The sequence below is a fragment of the Rana temporaria genome, chromosome 12 (assembly GCF_905171775.1).
Source record: "Rana temporaria chromosome 12, aRanTem1.1, whole genome shotgun sequence".
Classification (NCBI taxonomy): Eukaryota; Metazoa; Chordata; class Amphibia; order Anura; family Ranidae; genus Rana; species Rana temporaria.
In genome coordinates, this window is record NC_053500.1 from 70,151,105 (window position 1) to 70,171,619 (window position 20,515).

General features: G+C 42.9%; 1 protein-coding gene across 1 annotated transcript in view; it reads left to right on the top strand.

Moving 5' to 3' along the window:
* The first annotated feature begins 1,097 nt into the window (after positions 1-1,097).
* The window catches only part of FAM83C (family with sequence similarity 83 member C), a 57,039-nt gene continuing 37,621 nt past the window's right edge, over positions 1,098-20,515 (top strand). Inside the window, exon 1 of the mRNA XM_040331301.1 lies at positions 1,098-1,918. Within this exon, the coding sequence (XP_040187235.1) occupies positions 1,418-1,918 (501 nt within the window). The 5' untranslated portion in view covers positions 1,098-1,417. The remainder of the gene's footprint in view (positions 1,919-20,515) is intronic.

Below are 20,515 nucleotides of genomic sequence, written 5' to 3' on the forward strand. Positions count from 1 at the left end.
GTGTCCCGATCGATGGCTGGGAAGCCCAGGACGTCATATGACATCCACCCAGGATGGGAGATCCCTCCTGTGGACGTCATTTGGCGATAGGCGGGTATTGAAGTGGTTAAAGGATCATTAAAGATATATATATTTTTTAAATAACAAACATGTTATACTTACCTCCACTGTGCAGCTCGTTTTGCACACAGTGGCCCCGATCCTCGTCTTCTGGGGTCCCTCGGCGGCTTTCATGGCTCCCCCTCCGCAAGAGCTTTCCACGAGCTCGCATGGTGGAAAGATTTTGCGGGCGCACTCCCGTGATACAGCGACGAGCATAGCCACCAACTTTATCACTCGTCCCCGCCCCCCGGCACACCGCATCATCGGATGTGATTGAAAGCAGCCCCAGCCAATAGTTGTGCTGCTATCAATCCATCCAACCCAGCCAATCAACGGCCAGGCTGGGAACCAAAAAGGATGACGGGGACGAGCGCGGGACTTTCGGGGGGTGAGGTAAGTAAAGTGGGGGCTCGGGGGCCGGTGCTGTCGGTTGTTTTTTCACCTTAATGCATAGTATGCATTAAGGTGAAAAAACATTTACCTTTACAAACCCTCTAAAGGTAATCACCGGCTAAACCGCTTCAACCCAAGGACATATGGGAAGGAAGTGGTTAATCAGGCAGTGAGACGGTGTTATAACTCCTTCTCACTGTGTGTCAAGTGCCCTCTGAAAGGCAATCTGAATGTGGATCACTTTTCAGCGGGCACCACAAGTCTGAAGAATTCCTTACAGTGTATGTGATTTTCATTCAATGTTAAAAGCAAATGAAATTGTGGCGTACTTTCAAACGACATTCATCAAATGTATTGAAAATGTATGAATGTGACCAGCTTTAGTGCAAATAAAGAAGTGTCTCGGACAGCACTGAATAACACCGACATTATTAGAGAGATTCACTTTCCACATTGATGTTCCACCGTCTGAACCCTTTTGTGTTATATAGTAACTAGAGCAACCATATGATTGATTGAGCTTTGAATAGTCCAATAAAAAGGGCAGCGTGTTGTCATCCGGGCTTATCTATAGCCTGCTGGAACAAGTTGGATAGTAACTGCTACAACATTTGAGGAGGGGTGAAGAAAACTCAACAAACAGGTAGCTGGATGGGGGAAGGGAGATGTTGGGCTGTCAGAGTACAAAGCTAGGCAGTTAAAAGAGAGTTAGCAGGCAGCAGTATGAGGAAGTCTATCCACAATGACAGGAAAGCGCGTATTGGAAGCACAGCCAATCTGATCTTCTCTAGTGACAAGTAGACCGAAAGCTATTTAGACAGCTGATCTTGTATACAAGGCTTAACAGGAACCACCGCTAGGCACAATCCCAAGCTGGGTGCATCGCTTTTGGGAAGCGTGCAGTTCATCCGGACCGGCAGCCATGCTCAATCCGGAGGTAAGAAGAGGAGTGAGGTCCATTGGCCAACTGAAAAGTAGAGTGGAAGAGCTGAAGAACCCTTGGAGGCAAAGTTCCCTGCTAGTTCTCAATTACAATGAGTCTGCCCGATTGGCAACCGATGCTCTGGTGGAGCAAGGAGAAAAGGCATACTTCCAAGCACTGACAGAGGAGAAAGAACTACCCTTCCTCTCAAGTTTAGATATAGAATACATCTGCAGGAATACCGACGTTACCAGCAAATCCCAAGACACGGCCTTGGAGAAGGATGCCGATGGTGTCCTTGACAACTGCCTTTCCGAGCTGACGTCCGGCACCTACTTTCCTTTAATGTCTGACATCGACGTGCCCGTTTTGGAGCTGGGCTGGCCTGAAATCCCTCCGCTCACCCGCAGTAAAGGGACAGAGGTACAAGTTATCTTCCAAAAGAACAGAAACAACGAGATCAAGGATCTCATCAGATCCCTCATTAACAAGGCAAAATCGGTAAGTTGTTTATCAACTTAATTATACAATGGTGCCAATAAAAAAAGAGACTATAATTATAAAACATTTAAGAGTTTTACTGCAGTCTGCATACTTTATACACCTTTATATTTAAAGTGACACTAAACGATATCCTTATTCTCCAAAAATAATCCATTTTATAAAAAAAAAGTTTGCCTTATTTTTCCAAAAATGAATCCGTTTATAAAAAAAGATGTTGAATAAAGTACACTAAACAATATCATTCTCCAAAAATAAATTCATTTATATAAAAAAAATAACTGAATAAAGTACACTAATCAATATCCTTATTCTCCAAAAAGAATCCATTGATAAAATAGCTATTTGTAAAATAATAATAATTTTAAATATATATAAAAAAAGTTGAATAAAAGTACACTAAACCAATGTCTTCTCAAAAAATCCATTTATACAATCATTAAAAAATATATATATATATATATATATATATATATATATATATATATATATAATAAAAAAAATTGGAGTACAATAAATGATATCCTTATTCTCTAAAAATATGCTATTTATAAAATATCCAATTAATAAATTAAAAAAATAAACATTAAATATAGTACAGTAAAGGATATCATTCTCTAAAAATATTTATAAAATATCCATTTATAAAATAAATGATTAAAGTGACACTAAACATTATCCTTATTTTTCAAAAATATTACATACGCATTTACTACTTAATGACCCTTTAATCCATTTTTCATTAAATCGTTTTTATTTATTTTTAGTGTGTGTTTTTTATTATTTTATTTATTTTTTTGTGTCTGATAACATTTTCCAAAAGCTCCCAAACCTCCCCCTTTCCCTCCTTCTTCAGTTTGATTAGAAAGAGGAGTGCATGTTCATTGCAGTCATGTGCACTGCTCTACACACACTATGGGATTATTTACTAAAACTGGAGATTGCACAGCTGCACCAGATTTTACAATTGGCTTCTAACTTCAGCTTGTTCAATTAAAGAGATTGTAAAGTCCTTCATACATTATTATATATTTTTTTTGCTATAAAAATAATAAACATGTTATACTTACCTGCTCTGTGTAGTAGTTTTGCACGGAGTAGCCCAGATCCTCCTGTTCTTGGTCCCTCTTCTGTAATCCTGCCCCTCCCTCTTGTTGAGTGCCCACACAGCAAGCAGCTTGCTATGGGGGCACCCAAGCTGAGCTGCAGCTCTGTATTCAGACCCCATCCCATCTTTCTCCAGATTGGCTCCCGCTGCTGTCAAATAGCCAATCAGTCTGGGACGGCCGAGGCACTCGTGGACATCGCTGGACAGAGATGGGGCTACGGTAAGTATTAGGGGGGCTGCTGCACACAGAAGGTTCTTTAACTTAATGTGTAGAATGTATGAAGGTAAAAAAAAGCTAACTTTACAACCAACCCCTTTAAGCATTGACAAAAAAATAGAAACCAATCCGCTTCAATGCAGAGCTGCACCAGATTTTGCACTCTCCAGTTTCAGTAAATCTGTGTGTGTATCTCCTTTCATAGTCCATCTTTGGAGTTGCTACATACTGTGAGACAGTGGAGAATGAACGTAGCCACCCTCTTTCAGGAAGTCCTTTCACAGAAGCAAAGACAAATAATTTGGAGGCGGCTGAATGCAATCGAAGGGACTGTTTGAGTTAAGAATACCTACTTAGAATTTTTTTTTTATTATTAATCCAGAGTTTATTGTCACTTTAAATGTGAAGTGTTGCACCAAGCCCATGTGCTGTGGTTCTTCTACTTGGTGCACTGGTCTCCTTTGTAGTAATTGCTGCATTTAGTCCAATAATGGTCCTCTTGGCAAGCATTGTTTATTTCCTGGACTTTACACATGAATCTTGTATGCAGTGTTGATGCATTTAACTTGTATTTCAGTAATGCCATATTATTTTTGATATTACAGTTAGGACTGTTTAAAGCTATATTATTACTTATTTGCAGTAAAATGGATTAGATGTGACCCAGATATGATCCAACTTCATGTTATGTTTTTATATACCAATGAAAGGCATTCCTAACACGTCATAGTTACATAGTTAGTCAGATTGAAACCAGGTTCACCTACTGCTTCATCTAATGGTATCAGCTTCTTCTGTGTTGTTCATTGCAAGGTATATCTGGGGGCTCTTTAGCTTGCTATGTCTATCAGCAAAGTGCCATTGATAGGCAATTAAAACAAGTAGAATTGTTTTTGTTTGACAATTGATTACATTTTTGAACGTTCCAAAAGTGGGGTTGAATCAATGTTTATTTTCGAATTCGAAGGAGTAGGATGATCCATCTTCCCTCATCAACCCCTCCCCCCCCCTCCTTCAGGAAAAATCCTAGCTAATGTAATGAAAGCTGTTTAATATGTCTGGGGCGTTTAAACAAAATTAGTTGAACCAAAGATGGCAAGAAAAAGTTGCGCAAACCGATCAATAAACGCTTTTTTTTTTTTTCTAAAAATATGTAGAATACGTATCGGCCTGAACTGAGGGGAAAAATTTTTTTTTTTTTTTGTATACATTTTATTTTTTTGGGGGATATTATAGCAAAAAGTAAAAATGTTGAATTTTTTTTTCAACATTGTCGCTCTATTTGTTTATAGCGCAAAAAATTAAAACGACAGAGGTGATCAAATACCACCAAAAGAAAGGTCTATTTGTGGGGAAAAAAAGGACATACATTTTGGCTGGGAGCCACGTCACACGACCGCGCAATTGTCAGTTAAAGCGACGCAGTGCCGAATCGCAAAAAGTGGCTCGGTCTTTGACCAGCGTAATGGTCCGGGGCTTAGGTGGTTAAAGTGGTTGTAAACCCTTATTTTTGACTTCTACCTATAGGTAGTGGAAATATCTCCTAAACGTGCGCCGTTTAGGAGATATTTCAAATGTTAACGGCGCATGTGCGGGGAAGAAACTAAACTAAGTGCCGTTTCTTCCCTAGCCTGTGCCGTTAATAGTGGCTCCCATGCGCATGCACGGGAGTGACGTCACGTGGCTCCGGCAAATCATAGAGCCTGGAAGGAAGAGGGGCCAGAAGATGGACGCTGCCTACACAGGGGACATTGCTGGATTCTTTTGCAAGTACTTTTTTTTTTCTGTTTTTACTTGTATATAGATGGAGGTCCGTTGTTTCACAGCACATAAGTCAATGACATCAACGGCGCAAAACACAGTAAATAAATATCTCCTATTTAGCTTCAAGGAGCAGAAAAATAAATGCAAATAACAGCTTCTGGGAGCTTCAAAAAACGCTATTGTGCATGGAAACTGAAGTGTACCTCTTTGAAGCAGTATAAGTAAATGATCTTATCAAGTTTTAATACTTTTCTAAATGATTGACCTGGAACAAGCATACTATACTATAATAAGTGTCTAAAGTCTGACTTCCTTCTCTATATAAACACATCTCCCATACATCGATCTCATCCAATCCTATTTTATCCAGCCATCCCAACCATCCCACATTGAAAGTGGTATTGATCAAAAGTTGCTTTCTTGCCAATGACAATGACGTTCTCTGTCTAATATAAACAAATCATTAGAGAAACTCCGGTGACACCCTGAAAGTATACCTGACACGAGGCTGATTCAGCTGAGTAATCTGTAGTAAGGAAAACCCAGAAGGTAAAATTGTTCTTGACTGTATTCATGGTGAACAATAAAGTTTTGTTTGTAGCTGACCTTTAGTCCCTATTCCCACCCGAGTGTAGCATTGATGGGCGCTACTGAGGCTTTTTTTATGTGTACAGTGCCATACAAGAGCTTCTTTGGCATTTTTGGCCCATGGATTTTTTATTATGGGAGTTCCTAAAAAAACAAGCTCAGACACCTTGTGGGGCCTCAGGAGATCACTTGCATATCTAATTGGAGTTTTCAAAAATAAACACAAATTTCAAAAAAGTGCTGGAAACAAGGAGGAGATGTTTGTTTGTTTTTTTGGCAAAGGAAAGTTTGCATGTGTTTCTTCTACCTCCTAGCTACCGGTAATTCAAATGAGGGACGTTGGTTCCACCTAAAGCAATAGAGCAGTGTTCTTGTCACACTTCATGATGCTTTTTGTTTCCTCCATACCCGTCATTGTCCATCTGCCTGAAAAACTTCATGCTGATTTCAGGTACAAACCTTTTTTAAATCTAAATTGCTTATGTCTGAAGCCTAAGCCCCTGTTCCCACCAATGCGACTTGTCATGCGATTTGACTTTTCCAAATCGCACCCCATTAGGAGCAATGGAACTGTTCATGTCGCAGCAATTATGAAAAAGGTTCCTGCACTACTTTTCGACGATATCATTGCGACTTGCATAGACTTCTGCTAAATGAAGTCACAATCTGCAATGAAATCCACAGTGCAAATCCTACAGCTTTGAAATTGTGGTGAAGTAGTGCATTTTTTTTTCTTTTTTAAAGCCGTACTGATGTGAACGGGGGCTTAAGGCTACATTCACATCTGTGGGTATTGATGCGTTTTTAGGAGACTTGAATGGGCTGCCTGTCGTGCAATTTCCAGTACCAATTTTTGGCACTGACCCAACGCATGACTGCTACCTATGTTTGGGGTGCCATTAAGAAATGGCACTACAGGTGCAATATGAATTGTGGGCAGAAAAACGCAGCCCTGCCCAGACGCGTCATTCATTCAGAGTTTTGTGAAGGTGAAAACTACAAGTATCGACTTCTGTAAAGACTTGTAGTTCTCAATGAACCACCAGGTCACTGTTGAGCACTTTGGTAGGTCATTGAGTCTTCCTGTTATTGTGTAACTGCCTTCCCATACGAGGTACAAGTAGACCGCTTCCACTGAATGTCTGCAAGAGCCCTGCATTGCACCCGCCATCTGCTAATCGCAGGTGCAATGCTTTGCAGGCTCATAGTAAAAGAAAGAAATATTGAAAAAATATATATATATATATATATATATATATATATATATGTTTCCCATTGAAGAATAAGGCTAGGACTCAGAAATTGGAACAGGGACCTTCTCCGCAGAGGTCAAAGGTCAGAAGGCGGGGTCACGGGGCATGGCTGACTCACCCCCACCAAAGTGTACCGCCTACCCCAACTAAGTCGGGGAATGAACAAGTCGGGGAAAGCGTCTTACCCTTACCATTTTTTTTCAGCATCTCAGTGTTTATAAGGCTACTTTCACACTGGGGCGTTGCACCGTCGGGGGTAGAGCGCTGATATCTTCTGCGGTGCTTTACCGTCGTTTTTGCAGCACTATTCAGCCGCTAGCGGGGCGCTTTTAACCCCCACTAGCAGCCGCTGCCCATTGATTTCAATGGGCGGGGGCGCTTTAGGAGCGGTGTATACACTGCTCCTACAGCGCCTCAAAGATGTGGCTGGCAGGACTTTTTTGAGCGTCCTGCCAGCGCACCGCTCCAGTGGGAAAGCCCACTGGAGTGAGAGAAGAGGCTCGTTCAAGGCGCTCACCTGCAAAGCGCCGAAGTGTGATAGTAGCCTCAAGGGAGTTGCACAGCTTCGTTTGTTGTTTGCAAAAAAAACCAACCTTATACTTGCCTCCTCTGTGCAAGGGTTTTGCACACAGCAGCCCCGATCCTCCCTTTTTGGGGTCCCCCAGCAGCACTCGTGGCTCCTCCTCTTCTCGATTGCCCCCACGGAAAGATGCTTTACAGGGGCCCCCTGAGTCTTGCTGCTGCATCCATTGATTGACTCAGCCCGCTTCCGTGCCACTAGATTTGATTGACAGGAGTGGAAGCCAATGGCGCCTGCTGCTGTCAATCTATCCAATGAGGACCCAAGACAGTAGCTGGAGCTGCTGTGCTTGTCCCCATCGTTGGAACTATCAGGTACAGGTAAGAAAAAGGGGAGCTCTGGGGGGCTGCTGCACTACAGGTTTTTCACCTTAATGCATAGAATATAAAGCGTGGGTTCTGCCCAAAAAATAAATAAATAAAAGCCAGCAGCTACACATACTGCACCTGCTGGCTTTTAATAATGGGACACTTGCCTGTCCTGGCGTCAGGCGATGTCAGCAGCTGTTTCCATCAGCTTTCAGGTGCTGCCGCTCCCATTGCGGGTAACGGTACCCGGCAGTGTAGCTTTTCCCCTTCACGCCGGGAAACCCTATGGCGCATGCGCAAGGCCCGCTCCTCTCTCTTACTGTCCCGGCAGCCGGGGGAAGGAGCCCCAGCAGTGACATTAACCCCCCCCCCCCTATGAAAGGTGCCAATTGTGGCACCGGAGGAGTAAAGGGTCGGATGACCGGACGCTCCACTTTAAGGTGAAAAACCTTGATGGGTTTACAACCCCTTTAATCTCCAATCTTAGCAGCTACTTTCTGTCTACATGCACTCTACTTATAGCTTTGTGACACTTTTACATAGGGGGGGGTTGGGTGTAGGGTTTCCTGATTTTAATAATAGACAATGCCTGTGTAATGTACATTAAAAGAATCACTTGCAGTCTCTATTAGAAGCCTGTGTGACCATAAAGGAGCAGAATTGGGAGCCGAGGACAAAGCATTGTCAACTGACATGACTTTTAAGACAATGAGACTATATTGGGAATGTCAGGGCCCCCCACCCCTTCCTCCTTTCATAGGTCTTGGACTTGGCTGAACAAGAAAAAACATAAATCCTTCCCGCTACACAGTGTGGATTGATGACTTTCCCGCTGCCAGTTATTTTATTCAAGCAGCCGCGACACCCATGGCTATCAGAAGGCCCTAATCCTGATTGCAGCTCATTGACTGTTTGGATTTTGTTTTCCCTACCCTTTGAATTCTCAATTAAAGTTTTTTTTAGAGCAGGGTAGTGTTAGGGCCAACCAGTCAAAAATATGAGTCTTGTATGGCCAGCCTTTTTGTTTTCTCATTTTGGATAGAGCTAGTGAAGGTCTGATTATTATCTTATTTTCACCATCTGTGCTCTATTGCTGAGATTTCCCTTCACTTCTTGTCCCATATCCAAACAGGAAATGAAAGGAAATGTGTGTTTTCTGGGGCTCTAAACATCCGCCCCCCCCCCCCCCCAGTTCTTTCCATCTGTAACTAATGAACCCAGAAGTAACTTGGATTATTTCAGAGCTGTCATTTCTTGGCTACTGTAGCTCAAGTACAATCTGTGCTTGATTAGCTGCACTGGATGGCAGGGGGCGATGATGGAGCTCTAACAGACCCCTGATGTCTCCACAAAAAGAATGGCACTTGCCCATGCTATCGCATACCAAACAGAAAAGCATGAAATTAGTGCCCTCACTTTTTGCTCTGACAGTCATCAAACACGTAAAATGTAGGCAGAAATCAATCCAATAAAAAAGTTGACAGAGGTCCTAACCCGTCCTTACTTTATTTATTTTTTTGGGGGGGGGATGCAGGTAAATATATGGAAACTGTAACAAATGACCTGTAAAGCCCCGTACACACGGTCGGACTTTTGCCCAACCAACTTCAAAATCCCGCACTTTTCGTATTTGTCCGACCGTGTGTACGTTCCATCGGACCAACTTTTTTGGCTTTCATCAGACAAAAAGTTGGGTCTGCGAACGGACCAACTTTCTGGCAACAAAAGTCCGATGGTGCCTTGTCCGACCGTGTGTACAGCAAACCATCGGACTTTTGGACAAAGTACAAATGCGCATGCTCAGAACCAATGTTAAACTCAACCAACAATAGCAGAAGTTAACCAAAGGGTGGCGGTAAAGAGCAAGTAAAACCATGTGATGTTGGGAAAGTGTTAGAAAAGTTTGCAGAAAAGTCCGAGCGTGTGTATGCTATGGGTGTGACCGGACAAATCAATTAAGACAAAAATCCAAGGGAAATTTTGTTGGATGTCCGACCGTGTGTACGAACCTTAAGTGAATTTTAGTGAAGACTGTTAATAGGATGTGACCAAAACAGTGCAGGCAGCAGGGCGTGGGCTGTGCCACGTGAATTTGGGTTTTAGACACATTTGTTATGAGCCATAAGAAATGATGTCACTGCTGCTATATATAAGTGTTCATCTACACCCAGTCTGCCAGAGTGGGGTGTGCCTCCTGCCGTACTGAGGTGCTGCGATGGATTTGGCTTTTGGTACATCCTAGATTTTAATGTACAGTAACTACTTAAAGCGGAGTTCCACCTAAAAATTGAACTTCCGCTTAACCCACTCCTCGCCCCCTTACATGCCACATTTGGCATGTAATTTTTTTTGGGGGGGGAGTGGGGGCTTCAGGAGAAGGGAACTTCCTGTCCCACCTCCTCCTTCCGCAGAGGGGCTGGAAAGGTGATTAGCTTAATCGCCTTCTTGCAGCCCCTCCCTGTAGGCGAGCGCCTGTCCAATCGGATGGCGCCGCTCGCGCATGCGCAGTGCCGCTCGCGCATGCGCAGTGGGTGCCCGGCCGTGAAGCCGAAAGCTGTCACTGCCGGGTGCCCACACTAGGAATGAAGACGCCGGCCGACGAGGGGGGGGGGAGGAGCGGAGCACCGGCCGGCCAGCGTGTCGCTGGAGCCGTGGAGCAGGTAAGTGTCTGTTTATTAAAAGCCAGCAGCTACACTTTTTGTAGCTGCTGACTTTTAATAAACTTAAAAAAAGGCTGGAACTCCCCCTTTAAATAGCATGTGTACACAGCTAGAAATCTTCAGACAACACTATTCTAGTACTACGGAAATGATCAGATGCCCTTGTGTACCAAACTTTTTTTTTAGCAACCCTGAGCAAGGATTGTTTTGGAGGAAACAAAGGTTGGGTGGAGGCCGGAGCATGCATAATACATTGCATGTGTTTAGATCTACATAAAAAGACTTGAAGTGGACTTCTGTAAAATTCCCAGGTTACATAATTTAGTAGTCTACCTGTCACCACTACCAAATTACATTATGTTAATTAAAATAATACTTGTTATAAATAAACAGTTTCATCTTTTATTGCATTATATTAGATTTTTTTTTTTTTTTTTTTTTGCACTTTGATCATTAAAGCGGAGGTCCAAAAAGGCTACAAAAAATTTGAAGATTTTTTTTTTTTATACTTGCCAGAAGTGGCTGTTACTAGGCAGATCTCCTAATCTGTCACTTCCTTGTCCGCGGTGGGTCTTCTTTCTTCTCCTCGTCGCACTGCCTCCTGGGAAATGGGGAGCGGTGTCTTCTGGGAGCTTGTGTGTGTGTGTGTGTGTGTGTGTGTGTGTCCCAAGAGACATCCACCCATTCATAGTGCCGCGCGGCTCGCACATGCGCAATAGGAAATTGGGAAGTGAAGCCGCAATGCTCACGTTCTGATTTCCTCACCAAGAATGGCGGTGGGGTAGCCAAGACCCAACGATTGCTCAGCTTCGGCTGCCGACATTGCGGGCACCCTGGACAGGTAAGTGTTTGTAGCTGCTGACTTTTAGTGTGTGTGTGTGTGTGTGTGTGTGTGTGTGTGTGTGTGTGTGTGTGTGTTGTTTTGTTTTTTAAGCCGGACCTCTGCTTTAAGGTCGTGGTTTGACAGTGCTACACATTTTTAATTATAAAAAAAAACAGGGCTGCTTGTGAGTTCCATACCTAAAAATCTAACACCTAGACACAATGTTTTCTGGCTCCCTGTAAAATTCTGGATTTTTAACACCATTTAAGTGACCCTGTACCCATGTAGATAAGAAGGGTCACAAAGCCACCCCCTCCTAACACAGCAATTTATACTAAATATTCTTTGCTTCCATGGAGCTCCATTTGGCTGCCAGGGCCAAGAAAAAGGGCCTGTGAAAGTTGTGAGTTGTGAGTTGACTTGTAGCTTACACCGGGCAATGGACTCCGTCTTCTGTCAGTGCACAGTGAATGACAAAGCAAAGTCTAGTGGTTTCACATGGGAGACGGAAGGAGAGTCATATGTTCATACAGACTAAGGGCCCTTTCACACTGGTGCGTTTTTGCCGCAATTTCGCGGTAAAAATAGCGCTATTAAAACGCTCCCCATGCCCCCTCCATTGAAATGAATTAAAAACGGCTGTAAAATCTCGGGAAAAATCGTGGTAAAAACGTTTTTACCGCGTTTTCATTCATTTCAATGGAGAGGGGCATGGGGAGCGTTTTAATAGCGCTATCTTTACCGCGAAAACGCGGCAAAAACGCACCAGTGTGAAAGGGCCCTTAAAGTGGAACTAAACCCATCAATTCAACAGTTCCATTCCTGGCATTAGTGAATTAGGTTATTGCGCGAAATATACATAAACAACTAATAGTGATAATAAATGTGAAATATTAAAGCGGTGGTTCCCCTAAAAATAAAGTTTTGACATTGCATTTGCTATAATAATTCCAGTTAGAATCGTCTGGTTTTATGTAAAAAAATACCTCCGTACGTAGCGTTTGTATTATTCGTTCCCACCGCCACTTCCGGGTATGATGCTGGCGGTGGGCGTTCCTTATTGATGGACAGGCATCCGACCGACGCATCCATCGCGTCACGAGATGCCGAAAGAAGCCGAACGTCGTTGCGCATGCGCCGCATAGAGCCGCACCGACGTTCGGCTTCTTTCGGCATCTCGTGACGCGATGGATGCGTCGGTCGGATGCCGGTCCATCAATAAGGAACGCCCACCGCCAGCATCGTACCCGGAAGTGGCGGTGGGAACGAATAATACAAACGCTACGTACGGAGGTATTTTTTACATAAAACCAGCCGATTCTAACTGTAATTATTATAGCAAATGCAATGTCAAAACTTTATTTTTAGGGGAACCACCGCTTTAATAATAGAAAGTGGTATAGGTGACCAAATATTGGCTAAAATAAACAGTAACAAATAGAGTCCATAAGTGAAATCGAAGTAAACATTGCTAAAAGGAAAGATGTCCACTAATCCCAAAGAGGAATGGGAAAACTCCACCAAAGACACCGGTCTGGTCTCCCAGAACTCTCACCTCACTAAAGGATAAAGTCAGCAGTACAGCACAAACTGTGTCCACCACACACTGGCTTCCTTGATATCTCCCGGTTCAAATAGCAGATGCTAAACCCGGTTCCTTGTCAGAGTACCTGTATGCTCTCCGTACCAGGGAACAGAAGGGACAAAAGAGGGCCTCCAATAGTGTAGTGTAAAACGTCAGACATTTATTTAAGTAAAATTGCGTTTACATGAAATAATAAAAACGAGTGCATATACTCATGAACAGTGGCGTCCTCTGCGCCGTCTCACATCACTCCTGGTGTACGTCTGCCCACGGCCAATCCCTACGCGTCACGTGTCTTCATCTGGGGAACCTGATTGGTCGTGCCGCTTGAGATTTTATATATGCAAACCGGAAGTCTGCTTGCCGCCATTTTCTTAAAGCCTGGCGTTTCAATACTAATGTTGCCATAGCGAGGTTCCTAGCTGGCAAACTTGTTATAATATTAAAATCACATTGATACTAACTAGTTCTCAATGTAAACATTATACGATAATTGATCATTGTAAACATTATACGATAATTGATCATAACAGCTCCAAGCATAATCATGAGGGAATGATCACAAAAAAATTTGCGATCTCATCCGAGCCATGTTATTAGGTAGAGTTCACTAATCAGGTAATACTCAAAAATATGTAAACATGCTAAGCGTATCTACATCTAGTGTGCTCCTAAACTATCGATAATGGTGTAGAAATAAATATATGGCATGTGCAGGGAATGTAACCGTTCTATTAATTGTGCTCTCAACCAAACCATCAAATGGCTGGTTTCAGAACTGATCACCTGTGCAGCACTATGGCAACCACAGATCAAACAGAGGCCAAGATGGCAGCTTTCTTGGCTAAAAAAACAATAGAAGGGTTTAGTTCTGATTTTAAGCTAGCCATATGTGGCTGAAATTGTCTGATTCCAGCTGAATTGGCTAAAATGCAAGCTGTGACTGTGTGTGACTGGCCCTGTTGGCACCACTTGACCCAACAAAAGTTAACTGAACAAATTGAAGGTGTTCTCTTTAAACTACCAAAAAAAAAACACTCCTTTTTTATATCTTAAATGCAGAAGTGTAAGGCCAGCCATAGATGGTTTGAATCTCAGACGGTTCAATGGGAACAGGCTGAGGTTCAAACCATGTGTGAGCAGGCTGAGTTGATCAATCAACTTGGGTACAACCAGCCTGCCAGACCTTAAATGCCGTTATCACTGGCGGCTGGTATAGCTGCTAGCAATAATCCCTGTCTATTCCCGGTGGGCATGTTCCTCCCTCCCAGGAAAAAATAATGGCTCGGAAGAGATTTCCCTGTCAGCACTGTCTCTGGTGGTTGCAGGAAACAAATTTGCACTGTGTATGGGCTGCTTAAAGCTTCATACATGATGAGTGTTTAGCGCTGGTGCATGAGGCTCTGGCGTTTATCTATGGCTGAAGGGCAGAGGCTCACCGTCCAGCCCTGCTGCTGGCATCCTGTCAATCTCAAAGTCTGACAGCTGCTGCAGCTATAGGGATGTTCTGTTTAGGGCAGTTTGCACCCAAGGTAGGGTTGCCACCTCATCCCTTTAAAACAGAACACATATGTATTACACAGGTTCTGAGGCTAATTTAATTTAGATAAGGCTCCACTTGAGTTCAATTACCACCTTAATCAGCCACAGAACCTGTGTAATTCATATGTGTTCTGTTTTAAAGGGATGAGGTGGCAACCCTAACCCAAGGACAAATGCCCGGGACACAAATGCTTGTCCCTGGGCACATACTGACCTATGGGGGCAGTATGTGCAATCCGCTAGGTGCACCCTCCAGACGCAGCAGCTTTCAGTCTCTCATAGTAACAGGTTGCCAGCAGTTGTGCTGGACAGTGCACCTGTGCCCTTCATCGGTAGCTAAACGCAGCAGCCTCACTGCAAATGCAATACACCCAGTGTGCATGCCTAGTAGCATATACTGTATATGTGGATTCCAAACTGCCTTTGGGGCACTATTTCTCCCATAGCTCCCAACTGTCCCTGATTTGCAGCAAAGTCCCTCTGTCCTTCATTCCTCATTTGTCCCTCATTTTGGTCTGATCTATATAGTTGTATATAAAATGCACTTTTTATCTTTCAAAAGGTGTTTTCCAGTGCTAAACCTTTCATCCCATTTCTAAATTGTTGCATTTGTACATTTTAAAAGTCAATATAAAGGAATAGTAGTGGTAAAAAAAAAGCCCTTGTGGATTTAATTAACCTTTTTTCTTTTCCTTTTAAGGGGGTGTGGCAGGGTGTGTGTCCTATGCCTACATATGTTGTCCCTCATTCCTATTTCAAAATGTTGGGAGGTATGAATTCTCCCACTCATGAGGCACTATTCTGCAAACTGACCTCAACAATGGGGCAATATTTCTACTGCTGACACCAACAATGGGGTACTATTACTCCCAATGATACCAACAATGTGGCACTGCTCCCCCCCCCCAATACCAAATGTGGCAATGTTTACTCCCACTGATTCCTGGAAATGTTTCACTCCCACTGTCTACAGTCTGCCCCCCCTAAAGTATGAAGGACAATAAACTGGCCCTTTGTTTTGAAAGTTTGGAGGCCCCTGCTCTAAACTAACAAAGCACCCATCATAGGCGATACATCAAGGCAGGTGTGCTTGGAGGTAACTTGTTCATTAAGGGGTTGTAAAGACAAAAATATTTTCCTCTTAAATTAAAGTCTGACAGTAGCTGATAAAGTAAAAAGTAATGTTTTGCATTATAACTAGTTTGATACCTGTTGAAATCGAGCTGTTTTATTCACCTCTGTCACTCCTGAATCGTTATTCTCACTGACTTCCTGGTTTGCGGTGCGCATTCATTCTTGCTACATCACGGCCTAAATGGAACTACAGTTCCCATTAGGCTTAGCCTCCATGCCTGTGAGGGATAAGCGAGCATCTTCACGCAGGGCTGTAGTCATAGGGAGGGGGTGAGCACATTTTGCTTTCCACCATGCAAAACAGCTCAGATACTGGTGGAAAGCAAGAAGAGGAGAGACAGGAAATGGCATTTTCAAACCTGGATTACTGTATTTTGGAGGTCAAAAGGAAAAACGAGGTAAGTGATATTTAAATGCTCTAGCTTACAGCAATCAATTGATCTAATAAAAAACGAACCTTTAGTGTTCCTTTAAAGGTGCACAGACATACCAGGCCTCCGAACAGGAATATGTCCCCTGCAGGCATACCTGTGGTTTGTCTCATGTACCCCAATAGCAAGAAGGAGGGAGAAGCCAGGAGCGCCAGCGAGGGACCCCAGAAGAGGAGGATTGGGGCTGCTCTGTGCAAATCCACTACACAGAGCAGGTAAGTATAACATGTTTGTTATTTTTACCTAAAAAAAAAAAAAATCAAGACTTTAGTATAATTTTAAGGGCATTCACACTGCCCCACTGCGCTTTTTCAAAGAGCATCGAACCCGTGGTTTTCATGCATGTTGGCTGCGTTTTTTCCCATACACTTCTATAAAGTCCTGCAGTTTGGGTGCAGTTTCAGAAAGCGCACCAAAACTTCTGCATGCGGCATCTTTAAATATCTTTATGAAACTGCACCAAAACCGCAGGACCTCATAGAAGTCTATGGGAAAGAGCAGCTAACCCGCATGAAAACCACAGATTATTTTTGGAGAATAAAGATATAATTTAGTGTCACTTTGTTCAATTTATTATTTTTGTGAGTCCCATGATGGGCTCCTTGTTAGTTTAGAGGTAGGGACCATGCTGTGCAGGGGGGTTTCCACATCGATTTGCAAATCTATACTACTAACACTTACCTATACACTAACACCTGCTGCTTTTAATATTTCATAAATAATGTAAAGAGTGGCACTATTTCTTTTGTTTGGACAGTTTCGCCTTTGGCCATGTATCCTACTAATTTACTTTGGGCGATAGCGCAGACAAGATGTCAAATGTTTCATAAACTGCCTGCCATGAAGGTTCGAGTGTAAAAGTGTATGATAAATGCATGCATTCAGTAATTTTACTGAACACAAAACAGAGTTTTCATTTAGTAATGAAGAAAGAGCAGTTCTCCCCTGCAGCGCCCGCGGTATGTTGCATGACTGCCGCCTCTGAGCACCTTCAGTATGATGGGTCCCTTGTATAACCAGAAAATCCTACAGCTGAGCAGGGCTGTCATTTTCTACACTGATCGTATCTACCATGTTCTGTGCTGATTCACTTCTAATGAACAACCATGTAAAGGGAATCTATCCAGGAAAACCATGTTTAACCACTTGCTTACTGGGCACTTAAACCCCCCTCCTGCCCAGACCAATTTTTAGCTTACAGTACTGACGCACTTTGAATGACAATTGCGTGGTCATACAACACTGTACCCAAATGACAATTTTTTTCCCCCACAAATGGAGCTTTCTTTTTGTGGTATTTGATCACCTCCTGCGGTTGTTATAACAAAATTTATTTTTATTATTATAACATTTTTCAAATGGGTAATTTTTTCTCCTTCATTGATGTACGCTGATGAGGCTGCATTGGTGGGCACCAATAGGGCAGCATTGGTGGGCACTGAGAGGTGGCACTGTAGGGCATTGATAGGTGGCACTGGTGGGCACTGAGAAGTGGCACTAAAAGATGGCATTGATAGGTGGCACTGATAGCTGGCAGTAATGGGCACTGATGGGTGGCAGTGATGGGCACTGATGGGTGGCAGTAATAGGCACTGATATTCCTCACTGCTAGGTGGCACTGAGGAGGCATTGATAGGTGGCACTTGTGGGCATTGATAGGTAGCACTTGTGGGCATTGATAGGTGGCACTCCTTGGCATTGATAGGTGGCACTGTGGGCACTTGCAGGTGGCACTAGCAGGGTGTACTGGCAGGGCTTACAGGTGGCACACGAGGCAGATGTGCCTCCTTCCTCTTGGGATCGATGTCCCTTTCACCGGTGATGGGCTTTTTTTTTCTCCTCATGCTGTCAGCGTGAAGAGAAAAAAAACGATTACCGGCTTTTGTTTATATCACGTGATCAGCTGTCACATGGTAAGGGGCCGGGATCTGTGATCACCCGAGTCTCAGTGGAGCGCGTCTATTGACGTCCTCCCGGCATTTGGGGTCCGCGCTGTACCCGCCATTTGGCAATGGCGCGGGCGCAAAGTGGTTAAAGTGTATCTAAATCCAAAAGCAAATGTAATATGTTGCAACCTACTAGTCCTTGGTGTGGTGGCTGCCTTTTTTTAAAGCTGCTGTTTGCTTTATTTTCACCTGCTACTCCTGCAAATAACACACTTTATGTCCCTGGGTGGCTACATCACTCCTCCACTGTATCTATGCATGGAGCTACTGTTGTTAACCCTAGGCTGCTTTTTAATATGGACTACAAAAGTGACCCTATAGCTTCATCTCCATTATGTGAGGGGAAGGGCAATTGGTACTTTACAAAGGATGGCTAGGAAGGAAGGTATTCCTCAGAGCAGGTCACAGGAAGTGACAGGGACACTGCATTTTTTTAAAAGATCAATGAGGATTTGTTGAACATGGTGTTAGTTTAAAATAAAAAAAGAAAACAAATGCAGCTACCACATCTAATGCCCCCTACACACGATCACTTTTTGTCTTGGAAAAAAAATGAAATTTTTCATCATGAAAAAAAACGTAATTTTTCCAACTTCATCACTAAAAATGATGTTGCCCACACACCATCGTTTTTTAAAAATGATGAACAAAGCGACGGCACTCTAAAGGGGAAGTTCTATTCGCCTTGAGGCTGCTTTTAGCTGGTTACTTGTTTGTAAAAGACGATTCGTGCTTTTTTGTCTGTTACAGCGTGATGAATGTGCTTACTCCATTATGAATGGTAGTTTTACCTCCCGTCTCATAACTTGCTTCTGGGCATGTGCGGGTTTAAAACTTCGTTTTTGCCCACACACGATCATTTTAAATGACATAAAAAATTGAAGTTGAAGTAACTACCGCTCAACATGACACGGTGCTTCGCCGTATGGCTTTTAAAATGGATACCCATACACTTCAACTGAGAGACCTCCAACGTCACACTGAGGACTTGGAGAACAGAGGACGAAGACATAACATTCGTGTTAGGGGATTCCCTGAGGAAATTGATTTCGACCACCTACTTGGATGTGTTACCGAACTATTTAATGGAATTCTAGGTAAACCCCCCCAGTCCTTAATAGGGATGGAACGTTTCCATAGAGCCCTTAGACCGAGGGGGAAAGACACCGACCCCCCAAGAGATGTGATTTGTTGTTTGATTGACTATGGGGTTAAGGAAGAAATTCTTAGAAACGCCAGACTAAAATCCAATCTCTCTTATAACGGAGCGCGTATACAGATTTTTCAGGACCTGTCCAGCATTACCCTAAAGAACAGAAGAGACCTTAAGCCACTACTTGAGATTCTACGTAGCAAAGGCATTGTTTACAGGTGGAAGTTCCCCTTTGCACTTTCTGCTACGCACCAGGGTCGCACTGCTCTATTAAAAGTACCTGAGGACCTCAAACCCTTCTGTGACGCACTTTCTTTACCGTTGATTGATGTCCCTGACTGGTATGCGGAGTTCCGTCACGCACACAAGAAGAAGGACCCTGGATCATCCGACGCTATGGAAACACAAGCTGCGAGACTGCGTAGGAGGCGCTCTCCCTCTACTGACAGGAGCTCTCTCTCATCACGCGGACCACAGGCTGAACCAACCAGCTCTCCCTGCTCACGGAAATCACGCTGCAAGTAATGAAGAACAGCGCTGCTCGTTCTGCCTGTGTCCCATAGGACTGTTTACCTATTGTCTGACTCATATGTCAGCATGATACTTTTATTTTGTTCAAATGTGCAGATCTATGCCTAACCTTTCTTCCCCTTTTTATCTAATTGATGCTGAGTGTTATCATCATCCCCACAGTAATGCTACATTTTACCCTCTGCGTTTAACACATAGAACATAGTTGTTTTTCCTTTTAGGATTTCTTGTTTACACACAGGGAAAAATTTTATTTATCTCTTCTAACTAATTGACACAATGTTCTCTCTTCCCCTTTTTTTTTGAAAGATTTAATAATATTGTTACATCCTTCTGTATCCATTAACATACTAGTTGTTTGCGGAAATTATTTGCACGCACTATTTCTATGAGTGGTTAAAACCCAGGACTTTTAATTTAACCTCCTGTATTTTAACCTATTGTTATCTGGATACTCTTTACTCAATCTCCTCTATAGTTTAGCATAACAAAATAATTCCACACTGCTGCTGAGATATTTTTCCTTTTTTATATGTCTCATTTAATCTGATTTTGCTTACACATAGAGGCTGATTTCTTCACTCACGCTAGATTAAATATTTATATGTTACAATATCTGGGTAAGTTTTCATTGTATATAATTCCACCGATGTCTGATGGCTCTACTTTTGCTATCTTTTATTGCCGCATAGTAATTTATATCTTATTCATTTATTTGTTGCATCACATTATTTACTTTCCTCTTCATATCCTTGCTGTTTTCAAGTTTTTTTTTTTTTTTGATCCTACGACAACCTCTCCTTTATTATTATACCTATATTTTTTTTTATATACCGTGGCGGCGGGATATAGGTCCTTTATTTTAGTCTCTTCTCGATCCGGGCTCTCCAACCCCTCTCAGTAATAGGGTGGTGGGCATTGCCGTCCTTGATCGCATTCCCACTACTTTGTTCTGGACCGAGCCTTTGTAATAT